The sequence below is a fragment of the Lynx rufus genome, unplaced genomic scaffold, assembly GCF_022079265.1.
Source record: "Lynx rufus isolate CCGP_SWC_20201006 ecotype Redwood Valley unplaced genomic scaffold, mLynRuf1.p SCAF_6, whole genome shotgun sequence".
Taxonomy (NCBI): domain Eukaryota; kingdom Metazoa; phylum Chordata; class Mammalia; order Carnivora; family Felidae; genus Lynx; species Lynx rufus.
In genome coordinates, this window is record NW_025814878.1 from 45,752,946 (window position 1) to 45,765,877 (window position 12,932).

At 37.1% G+C, this 12,932-nt stretch overlaps 1 protein-coding gene across 1 annotated transcript in view; it reads left to right on the forward strand.

Annotated features, from left to right (window-relative positions):
- Positions 1-6,117, forward strand: part of REV3L (REV3 like, DNA directed polymerase zeta catalytic subunit) — a 175,918-nt gene extending 169,801 nt beyond the window's left edge. The window contains exons 31-32 of the mRNA XM_047101371.1: positions 1,221-1,430; positions 4,959-6,117. Coding sequence (XP_046957327.1) covers positions 1,221-1,430; positions 4,959-5,099 — 351 coding nt within the window. The 3' untranslated portion in view covers positions 5,100-6,117. The remainder of the gene's footprint in view (positions 1-1,220; positions 1,431-4,958) is intronic.
- The last annotated feature ends 6,815 nt before the right edge of the window (positions 6,118-12,932 follow it).

The window sequence follows — 12,932 nt, forward strand, 5'->3', positions numbered from 1 at the left end:
AACATGGAATGTGGAATCTTAGCAAAGGGAGTTTTGCTTGAACTCTTCTTAGTTAGCTCATTGGAAGCCTGAAGGAACTATAGGTGATTGTGTAATAATCTGCGCTACATTAGTCGAGGAGAGGAGCAGTTTCAGTCTGCTGTTGAGAATTAGATCTGCTCAGTCATTTGCTGTTATCTCAGACTGTGAAAGACTGATGGTATTCAGGGAAACTGGTGAAAGTTGATCTTCAAATTACTTTTACTTTCTCAGCAAGCACATATGGCCTCAAGGAAACTAATACTGAGGTTGAGGCTGTGCTTCAGAGAAGCTGTGCTGGCCAACATCTGTGATGCTGTATCCTGGCTTTGCACTGGAACGCTGTTACTGATTTTCATTTCGTCAGAAGAATGTTAAGCCAATGGCATTTGTTAAGAGACTGACCTAATAATCTCTATGAAGAGTGATTTGTAAGATACAGGAGGAGACACCAAGGGTATAATAACCACATGATAATGTTATTTCAGTGTAAAAACAGTTCCAGAAGTCAAGTCTCTGAAACCAGTATTAACTTCAAATGAAGAATGCTTAGGTGACGCAGCCTAATTACATTTGAAATTCTCCAGGTTTACTTTTGCTTGAATTTTGCACCCTACTGCCTACCAAGTTACTTTTAACCCTTTTCTTGCCTTGTTTCCATGGCCGAGTTGTGCAGCCTTAAACAGTATCCACTCTCAATGTGGATTTCTTCCATTGCCCTCTCCAGTCTCCAGTGCCCTGGATGATCTCACACATCTATGTATCTCAACCAAAAAACTGAGTGGCAGGAGACTGTTTTTTTCCCAAAAGAAAAAAAGAAAAACATCATATCTGACGATATTAACACATAAGCTCTGTAAAAAGGATTTTGTCCATTTCTATAGCCCCATTATGTAGAACAGTACCTGACATAGAGTAGCTACTTAGTACTTGTTGGAAGAAGGAAATAGTGCCTTCGTAAACCTGCAGTTAGCATGAGAGCAGTGGCTCTACTGTGAAGCTGGATCAGAGTTTCATTAACTTTTTAAACTTTTATTCCACTATAGTTAACATACAGTGTTCTTTTATTTCAGGTGTACAATATAGTGACTCAACAATCCCATACATTACTCAGTGCTCATCATGATAAGTGTGCCCTTAATCCCCATCACCTACCCCCCCCCACTTCCCCAAAACTTATTTCTGAATTAATGTTTTCATAGATACAGAAAGCCACCAGCTCCTCTCGAAGCGAACTTGAAGGACGGAAAGGCACTATTTCACAGTATTTCACTACTTTGCACTGTCCTGTGTGTGATGACCTGACTCAGCATGGCATCTGTGGTAAATGTCGGAGCCAACCTCAGCATGTTGCAGTCATCCTCAACCAAGAAATTCGGGAGTTGGAACGTAAACAGGAGCAACTTGTAAAGGTACGGCCTTCTTTGCTAGACCTTTCCAGGAAATACCATCAACCCTTGAGGTATAGTTTGAGATACGAAACTGGTATGAAAAGTAGGAGTAAAAATTCTAGTATCAAAATATATAATTTGATTATAATATATAATCAAAATATCAAAAATATAATTGAACTAAATTAAAGATGGCTTGGTAAAGATTTTGGATACTAACCCTTTATCAGATATGTAATTTGCAAATATCTTCTCCTGGTCCATACATTGTCTTTTAGTTTTGTTGTTTCATAATTTATTTTTGTTTTTATGGAATAGTGTATTGTTTATTAAAACCTAGAACTACAATGTACCTCTACCCAATTTCTTTTATAATATTTACCAGTTTCTCTATCATGTCTGTCTATTTACCATTCTCATAAAAATCTGGTTGTTCTAGAGAATTGCTGGTAAACTTGAAAGGTACACAGTCTAAGAGTCTAGATAGAAAACTAATAGTTAACATGATTGAGTCTTATTATATGCTAGAGACCTCTTACAAATGAGTAAACAGACACAAGAGGGCTAAGTATTTGCCCTATGTTATGCTGCTGATAAGTAGCCAGGCTGGGATACAGACATAAAATACAGAGATGACTTTTCAAATGTGGGAATTCTACCAGTAATAAACAGCAGAAACCTCTTTAAGTTGGAAAATGAAATCTGAGGAAACATTATCCTAGCACATTAAAAAAAAAAAAAAGTATTTCTTAAAGGAGCGATTGTACCTTTTAAACCATTGTATTGCCAGTACATTTTTTGCTTTCAGGCTAGAGAAGAACAACTCCAGAGTGAAGTTTATTTTGTGTTATAAGAGCAATATATAAAGTTATTGAAATGTTTAAAAACCAACCAGATAATTGAGAGGCAGTATGATTTAGTGGAAAATGAACCATAGGGCGCCTGGGTGGCTCAGTCGGTCAAGCGTCCGACTTTGGCTCAGGTCATGATCTTGCAGTCCCGTGAGTTCAAGCCCTGCATTGGGCTCTGTGCTGACAGCTCAGAGCCTGGAGCCTGCTTCAGATTCTGTGTCTTTCTCAAAAATAAACATTAAAAAAAAAAAAAAAAGGAAAAAAATGAACCATGCTGATAATAAGGAGGGACATCAGGATTCTAGTCTGGACTTCATTATATTGGACTTGTCCTTCCTTGGTTTTATCAGAGTTCTTTCACGGGTCCTGTCTACTTCCAACGTTGTAAATTCTTTTATAAAATCATTCCTCACGGTCCTAATAGAATTCAAACCAGGATGTGAAGGCCAGCCTCTGCACCTTGTCCTCAAGGTAAAGAAGCTTTTGAACCAAGACAGAGTATCAAACTTAGCTGCCATGAAGGTGAACAGGGAGAGAAACCATGTCTTAGGAGACAAGGCTTTTAAAAAATTTGAGCATCATATGAACATGATTAAGGATTGATAAAGCATAGACTATTTGCTCTGTACCATTCTAGCTGCCACATTTTGTACTGGCAAAATTGTTAAGTTTTAGAGAATATAGCCAGTCATCTAGAATCCATTAAACATTTCATTAAGGATGGTAGAATCTTAAAGGTATGATTATTTTGATGCAACCACAGAAACCTAGCTGTTGAAATAAGTTGATTTTTTTCCCCTCTCCCCTTTCATCTCCTATATACTTCTTAAATACCCTCACTTTTCTCCTTCCTTTCTTTTATCATCCTAGTCCAAACCACCATCCTCTCTCCCCTAAACTCCTGCAGCAGCTTCCTAGCCTGACCCCCTGCCGCTGTCTCCATTCTTAAAAAAATAGATCATTCTAGCCAGTGTTAGGTAAAATAAACTTATTTTGGGGGGGTGGGGGCCTAGAATCCCAAGCAGGCTTTGCACTGTCAGCGTGAAGTCCGATGTGGGGCTCGAACTCAAACTGTGAGATCATGACCTGAAGAAATCAAGAGATGGACGTGTAACCGAGACACCGAGGCGCCCCTAAAATTACATTTTAAAAGTAGAAGTCTGGTACTTTCTCTTTCTGTCTGATAAAATTCAAACTCTTTAGTATGCTTTATTAGTCTTTCTCCATTCTAGCACCTACCTGCTACCTTTCAGTCCATTGCTTAACCTTCTCCCTGTTACACTCTTCAATACAATGCTATAAAGCTAGAAATTCATTATAAACTCAGAAAACAAAATGATTGTTGCCACTTGGGGAAATTTTAACTCCCAATTAAACACTACATGTAAGATTCTAGACAGCCATAGCAAATCTCAGAGAAAATTTCCATCACCTCAAACACTTTTAATAATAAACAGGAAAGAATAAGGAATGAAATAAGCATCTGATTGGCTTACTTTTTCAAAAATTTTCAGAGGATAGCAAAAAGAAAGACTAAAGCAGCTTTTTTTTTTTTTTTTTTTTTTTTTTAAATGAGCTAAGTAAGTATCCCGGTTGTGGTGTTTTGAGTTTTTAAACATAAGCTGAATTTAGCTATAGTGCTCACGGTTGAAATCACCAGTAACAGATCTTGAAACTCAACATTGAGTTAAATTTAAAGAGGCAAGTAATTCCATCCTGGCTTATTTATCAGACAAGCACAGAGAGTTGCATAAACATTTATCAGTTTGTCCTGACACCTGAATATAGCTGCAGTACATATAGCCTCAATACAGAACTTCTGTATTTGGGGATAGTTTTAAGTCTCATGGCAGAGATCTCCTTAGTGAAAGACTTCATAGAAGAACAGCATACTTTGTCATCAGAGAACACAGAGTAAGTACACAGTTTCTCAGCAGTTTGTTTGGACAGCATAATAATTGGTACAGTAACCTCAGGAAAACTCCTCTTCACTTGACTAATACAGATGAGAGAATGAACCAGAGCAGTTTGATTTTTCTCTCAAAAGACATATCTAGAGCAGAAGCAGCTATTTGGTATCCCTTTTGGATAAATTTTTTATTGGCGTCTGAAAAGATAAATCTGAGTAATGTGAAAAAATATTGTTTATGGCTCATTTAAAAGACGGTCTTTAATGGTAATTGGATAGCTTATTATATGAATCTTAACATACCTTTGACCTTACTAAATGAATCTTAATATACCCTATGAGCTACATAGGAGTTAGGGGTAACTACTCTCTCCTAGACAAAAATCCACATATGAATTTTGACTGTCCAAAAATTTAATAGCCTGCTGTTGACCGGAAGCCTTACTAATAACAAACAGCTGAGGAACAATATTTGTATGTTACATGGATTATACACTGTATTCTTTCAATAAAGTAAGCTAGAAAAATCATAAGTTAGAGAAAAAACATTTATAGTACTGTACTGAGTTTATTGAAAAGAAATCCATGTATCAGTACTTACCTGTTAGAAATGCCTCAACATAGGGTAGGTGAGGCTTCAGGGATGAAAAGTAATGAAACTTCTTGTAATAAGTGTTATTTGTCTGCCAGTAATCTGTGGTGGGTCAGAGAGGAGGGACTATAAAAGTTTGTTAACACATATACATAGGACCTCTCCTATTGTTTTATGTATTCCTCTTATACTTTCAGATATGCAAGAACTGTACAGGGTGCTTTGATCGACATATCCCGTGTGTATCTCTGAATTGCCCCGTACTTTTCAAACTCTCCCGAGTAAATAGAGAATTATCCAAGGCACCATATCTCCGGCAATTACTAGACCAGTTTTAAATTGTCAGTATCACAGAATTCCAGGTGCTATTTTTTCAGTGTTTACCACTAAACTGTTGTGCATGGTGCTTTTTCAACTTTCATCGAGTCAAGTATGTTCACTGTCTATTATCTGAAGACTATGAAGGCTTTTATGCTAACTGAATTAAAAATTGTTCTTATCGATCTCTGAATAGCTCACTTCTTACAATGTACAAAGTCTCCATCCTTACACCTTTTTAACATTGTTTTATAACGTATGTGTTGAATTTGCTCCGGTATGTGTAACATCTTGTAAATCCATTTGCGTAGATCATACTGACTTCCCTGTGGAAGGAGCACTGAAAACCTCTTTAAAAAAAAACAAAACAAGACAAAAGAAAAAAAAAAAAACCCATTCGTGTTTTCCTTGAACTGTCTGTATCAAGACGTGTTACTTAGAGATACTCATTCACTTTATAATTTTGACTGCGAAATATTTTGTAAATACACTTTTTTACTTTTCAGACAACTGAGTAAAATAATGTGCAATGAATTTTATACAAATGATTTTCAAGTTGTTAGGTATATTTCCTCTAGGTTTTGCTTGACTCAGAGTAGAGTTGTTATTTTGATCAAACTGTGCAAACAATAGTACCATGTGTAGCATTTTGAAACCTTATTTTCTAAAACCGCTGTCTTGCTTTAGCTATTAATGGGGCATTGTGAGGAACTGTGCAAAGACATTTTTGTTACAAACCTGTGGGCCTGTTGCAATACTTTAAAAATAAAAATTTTATTCCATTTTTGCTTGTTTTGTATAGACATTTCTATTGCTTCTAAATATGCTTAAAATATTTTCTTTCCTTATGTACTGTACAGTTAATCTTATTTGCCATCATCTTGAACACAAAATGTGTATTTAGAATATTTGTATAACTGTATAAAATTAAAAAGGAATTATGTGGTCAGTGCATTGTTTTCTAAACTGGAAATCATTTTGTTTTAAAAGTTAATAATGGAAACCATATTAAAATTGAATAAAATATGAAATATGGCAGTGTGATTTTATCTTGGTCTAAGTGGTATTTCTCCACCTGTTGTATTAGCCTGTGATGGTTGCATCTTAGTAATGAGGTAAACTTAATTCATTGTTATATTCCAATTGATGCTACAAATTCCTTCACCAAACCATGCAGATTAAAAGGGAGGAGGGCAGCACAAGTAGTCTAGTCTAGCTCTTATCCTTTTATAGTTGTAAGAAGCTACTTGTTAGGGTTTCTGTGTACATTTTCATTTAGATATGACTAGTCTTGAAGCCAGGACTTTGTGGAGGGAAAACAATAATTACATTATTCCTTTTAAAAAAATTAAACACCAATTTTTTTCAATAGAAAACAATATGGAAATAATTACTTTCTCTTTTCTAAGTTCTGTGCTATTAGGATTCCCACTCACATCAGCTTTCCCCTTGAAACTGGACATAGTATTCTCAACAGAATAACCATTCTTAATATCTTTATTAACTGAACACTTTATAACTCTTTATAACTGAACACAACCAAACTAATCGTCGTTAAACCACAAGTGCCCAAAGCTAGCTAGGTTTACATTCTTCCCCTATCTCTGGATCCCTTTTCGGTAGGAAGTATGTCCCTTGTAACACTGTCCTCCGAGTCTGTTGGACTACCTTTTTAAAGGAGACCCCTTTGCTGTTTAGTAACTGTCACCTGTGAGGGTACTGAAACTTGGACTTCTTTGACCAAAAAAATATTTTGCAAGAAGCTTGCAGCATACTTTCCTAATTACTTTCCCTGCCTTTTTGATCAGCGGTTAATACAAGTTTTGTATTTCACCCAGACCAAAAAAAGAAATTCGAGTAATGCTGGAGAGAGAATGTCATTAACATTGGCTTAAGTTTGCCCACTTCCCACCAGTGTGTTCCTTTCCCTAGATGTGAAGTCTTAACAAAAGTTACCCACAACTGTCTCTCTTCCCCATTCCCACAGCCCAGTCAAGAGTGGGAAACAGGCAAATGCTGAACCTATAATACTCCATTCTGTATGAACTTCAGTTTCCTGTCTGTGAAGAAGGCTAAGACACTGGGGAAAACTGATAAAAATGTGAACAGAGAGCAAATTGGAGAATTTTGAGAGGAGGTAGTCCTGTGAGGGCTGAAGCAGGCCGCCCAGAGAGTCTGTGGACTCTATTAAGCCCTGCTAATTGTCACAGGTACATCTCCATTAGTCTCAGGAGGCACACAGTCCCTGCCAGCAATCACACTGCCCTGATGACCTAAAGGTCTCTTCCAGAGCTGTATTTTATCCAAGTAAAGTCTTATAGCTATGTAATCTTTATCCTTCCATTTCTGTTGTTTACCTTTTCAAAATAACTATAGGGATATTCCTTTAGGGCCTATCAAATAAGCTTTTAAATTGATTTCTCAATTTCAGAATAGTATTTCTTAAAATATACATATGTTTGATTTTATAAAGTAAAACACTTGGCTACAAATGACATTAGGGCTCTGCCATGAACAGAGGGAAGGCAGTGGTACACCACTAGCTATTTTTAGGCTACATGTGTTCCATTCTCTCTCAGCAAGACCTACACCTCTTTGAGTACAGTCTGCCTAGAGTACCCCATATGATGAGACATGTTACCTCTAGCCATTTGGGGTTTTATAAAAGTGAATGAAATCTAATACCATTAATGCCCCTGAGTTCTGTTCATCATTGCTCTATATAGGAAAATTGTCATGGATTGCTTCTAGCATTTGAGATCTGAAGAAGTCGTCAAAAGCCAGCACTGAGTCCACTGTGTCTTCCTCGCCCATACCTATAGCTGTTTTCTCACTTTGGCAAAGCTCCAAGGGGGGCTAAAAAGCAAAATATCTTGTAGAGGAGCTCTCGGGTTTATAAAATCAGGTTTCTGCGTATATTTGGGGAGAAGAGAATGTGACCAGGAAGATAGTTGAGGCATTGTTAAATCAAAATATCATCTTATTGCCTCAGAGTCTTTACCTGACTTGCTTATTAATACCATCACAGGTGCCTTTGTTGGAGGGAAGCACTGGGAGGTTCCAGGAAAATAATATGCTTGGAGTAAAGAAACCCCATGCTCTGGTCTTTCTCTTGATTGCTACTGGAAATGCAGCCCTTTTGAAAAGCTACGAATTTGGTCATAGAGATTAAGAAGCTTAAAAATAATCATTCTTACGGACTTCAAGCTGTATTACAAAGTTGTAACCATCAAGACAGTATGGTACTGGCACAAAAACACATGCAGATCAATGGAATAGAACAGAGAACCCAGAAATGGACCCAAAAACGTACGGCCAACTAATCTTTGCCAAAGCAGGAAAGAATATCCAATGGAATAAAGAACAGCCTCTTTAGCAAGTGGTGCTGGGGAAACTGGACAGCAACACGCAAGAAAGTGAACGTAGACCACTTTTCTTACACCATACACAAAAATAAACTCAAAATGGATAAAAGACCTAAATTTAAGACAGGAAGCCATCAAAATCCTCGAGGGGAAAGCAAGCAAAAAATGTCTCTGACCTTGGTCACAGCAACTTCTTAACTCGTCTCAGGAAGCAAGGGAAACAAAAGCAAAAATGAACTATTGGTACCTCATCAAAATAAAAACTTCTGCACAGCGAAGGAAACCATCAGCAAAACTAAAAGGCAACCGACAGAATGGGAGAAGATATTTGCAAATGACGTATCAGATAAAGGGTTAGTATCCAAAATCTATAAAGAACTTATCAACCTCAACACCCAAAAAACAATCCAGTGAAGAAATGGGCAAAAGACATGAGTAGACACCTCTCTGAAGAAGACATCCAGATGGCCAACTGACACATGAAAAAAAATGCTCAACATCACTCATCATCAGGGAAATACAAATCAAAACCACAATGAGATACCACCTCACACCTGTCAGAATGGCTAACATTAACAACTCAGGCAACAACAGATGTTGGCGAGGATGCAGAGAAAGAGGATCTCTTTTGCACTGGGGGTGGGAATGCAAACTGGTGCAGCCACTCTGGAAGACAGTAGGGAGGTTCCTCAAAAAAATAAAAATAGAACTACCCTACGACCCAGCAATGGCACTGCTAGGTATTTATCCAAGGAATACATGTATGCTGCTTCAAAGAGGCACATGCACCCCAATGTTTATAGCAGCACTATGGACAATAGCCAAAGTATGGAAGAAGCTTAAGTGTCCATCAATGGATGAATGGATAAAGAAGATGTGAGATATATATATATATATATATATATATATATATGTATATATATACACACACACACACACAAATGGAGTATTACTTGGCAATCAAAAAGAATGAAATCTTGCCATTTGCAACTACATGGATGAAACTAGAGGGTATTATGCTAAGCGAGATTAGTCAGAGAAAGACAAATATCATATGACTTTACTCATATGAGGACTTTAAGATACAAAACATGAACGTAAGGGAAAGGAAGCAAAAATAATATAAAAACAGGGAGGGGAACAAAACCTGAGACTCTTAAATACAGAGAACAGGTTTACTGGAGGGTTTTTAGGAAGGGGGAATGGGCTAAATGGGTAAGGGGCATTAAGGAATGTAGTCCTGAAATCAGTTGCACTATATGCTAACTTTAAATGTAAATTGAAAAATAAACAAAAGAATAAGTGAAGCCAAAAAAAAAAAAAAAAGCGACATGAGATATCACTCCATTCTTCTTAGAATGACCAATATCCAGAAAACTGACACTACATCCTGGTGAGGATGTGGAGTGACAGGAACTCTCATTCGTTGCTGGTGGGACTGTAAAAATGGTACTGCTACTTTGGAAGACACTTTGGCAGTTTCTTACAAAGCTAAACAATACTCTTACCTACAATCCAGCAATTGCACTACTTGTTATCTACCTAAAGTTGAAAAATAAAACCCACACAAAAACCTTCAAGTAGCAGCTTTATTCATAATTGCCAAAATGTGGAAGGAATATATCCAGACAATGGAATGTTATTCAGCACTAAAATTAAATGAGCTATAAAGCCATGAAAAGACACAGAAGAACCTTAAATGCATATTACTAAGTGAAAGAATACAATTTGGAAAGGCTACAAACTGTATGATTCTAACTATATAACAATTTAGAAAAGTTGGGGCGCCTGGGTGGCTCAGTCGGCTAAGCATCCGACTTCAGCTCAGGTCACAATCTCACAGTTCGTGGGTTCGAGCCCCACGCCGGGCTCTGTGCTGACAGCTCAGAGCCTGGAGCCTGTTTCAGATTGTGTCTCCCTCTCTCTCTGACCCTCCCCCGTTCATGCTCTATCTCTGTCTCAAAAATAAACGTTAAAAAAAAGAAAAGAAAAGGTAAAACCATGGAGGCAATAAAGACCAGTTGTTACCAGGTTGGGAGGAGAAGGGGATGAATAGGTGGTGCATGGAAGATTTTTAGGGCAGTGAAACTACCCTGTATGATACTACAGTGGTATATATGTATGTCATTATACATTTGTCTCAATCCATAGAATATACAACACCAAGAGTGAACCCTAATGTAAACTATGGACTTTAGGTGATAATGATGTGTCAATGTAGGTTCATCAGTTGTAACAAATGTACCACTCTGGTAGGAGCTGTTGAAAATAGGTAGCTATGCATATGTATAGGGCAGGGGATATACGGGAAATCTCTTTACCTTCCACTCAATTTTGCTGTGAACCTACAATTGCTCTAAAAATAAGGTTGCTGTAAACACACACACACACACACAATCAGTCTTTGAAAACAACACCTTCTGCCCTGATTACTTGATAGAGGCTTTATGAAGGGGAATATGAGTGAATGCAAAGATTTACACAAATGTAAATTATTAGCTGTTCAGTAAATATTTACTGAGCACCTAAGTTGTGCCCTGCATTTTGCTCATTTAAAGATACCAAGGTAACCCACTGCATCAAGTATGTCACACTATTGGGAGAGATAGATAAGTAATGACATTTTCAAGATGATGACATAAAGATGTTTTTGTCTCTTCCTCTTCTGTTGGATGAACCCAAAAATAAGAAAGAGAAAGCCAGCATTAGAGAACTCCAGAAAATTTTAGGAACAGAAGACCCCAGATGTGAACTAATTATTTAAAGGGAGAAGTTAGACCTCACAGATCACCTAGACTCCACATATTCAGGTGACCACACCCTCCCCCCCCCACACACACACAGTTGACTTTAGTCCTACTCTATAGCAAATGAGAACCAGAGAGGCACTGAACTTGAGGATGCTGGGCACTGATGGGGACAGGACTAGGTATATACCACTAAGAACAGGGAGATTAAGTCTGAAGTGAGACCCTCTGCCCCACACCTCGCCAAGGTGCAAAACACCAAAAGCCAAGTCCACCCTCCCATATCACTGTGTGCTTCTTTGGCTTATAATAATTACAGTTGCTTATTTATACCAACTTTTGATATCAGTCTCTCCATTAAATTCTATATATCATGAAGTCAGAGATCATGTCTGATACGCTCCCCAACATAACCCACCACCAGCATAACACCCTCATATTACTGATAAATAACAGTGAATTAAAGGGTTTAAAATGCCCATCTGGTGAAAAACTGACAGTATTTCCCCTACTGTTATTCAGCAGAGTACTGGAAGTCCTAGCCACAGCAGACAAGAGGAAGGAATAAAAGGCATCCAAATTGGTAAGGAAGAAGTAAAACTTTCACTGTTTGCAGATGACATGATGCTATATATACAAAACTCCACCCAAAAAAAAGAAAGAAAAGAAAGTAAAAAATAAATATTAAAAAAAAAATTTTTAAATAAACTCCACCAAAAAAAACTACTGAAACTGATAAATTCAGTAAGGTTCCAGGATACAAAATCAATATACAGAAATCCATTGTATTTCTATACACGAATAAAGGAGCAGAAAGAGAAATTAAGAAAATACCATTTATAACTGAGTCAGAAGTAATAAACTACCTGGGGATGAACTGAACCAAGAAGGTAAAAGACCTGTACTCTGAAAACTATAATGTTGATGAAAGAAATTGAAGATGACACAAATAAAAAGATATTCCATGCTCATGGATTGGAAGAACAAATACTGTTAATGTGGCTATACTACCAAAAGCAATCTACAGATTTAATGCAATCCCTATCAAAATGCCAATAGCATTTTTTCACAGAACTAAAATAATCATAAAATTTGTGTGGAACCACAAAGGACCTCAAAGAGCCAAAGCAATCTTCAAAAAGAACAAAACTGGAGGTATCACAATCCCAGATTATAAGGCATACTACAAAGCTGTAGCAATCAAAACAGTATGGCACTGGCACAAAAATAGACATATAGATCAAGAGAACAGAACGGAGAGCCCAGAAATAAATCCCCCATTATGTGGTCAACTAATCTTCTAAGAAGTCAAGAATATTTAATGGGAAAAAGCCTCCTCAACAAATGGTGCTGGGAAAACTGGAGAGCTACATGCAACAGAATGAATCTGGACCACTTTGTCACACCATACACAAAAATAAACACAAAATGGATTAAAGACCTAAATGTGAAACCTGAACCATAAAAATCCTACAAGACAACACAGGTAGTAGTTTCTCCAATAATGGTCATACCAACATCTTTCTAGATATGTCTCATGAGGCAAAAGAAATAAAAGCAAAAACTGTTGGGACTACATCAAAATAAAAAAGCTTCTACACAGCAAAGGAAACAATCAATCAAACTAAAACACAGCTTACTGAATGGAAGAAGGTATTTGCAAATGACATATCCCATTAAGAGTTAGTATCCAAAATACATAAGGAATTTATATAACAACACCAAAACAAAAAAGAAACCC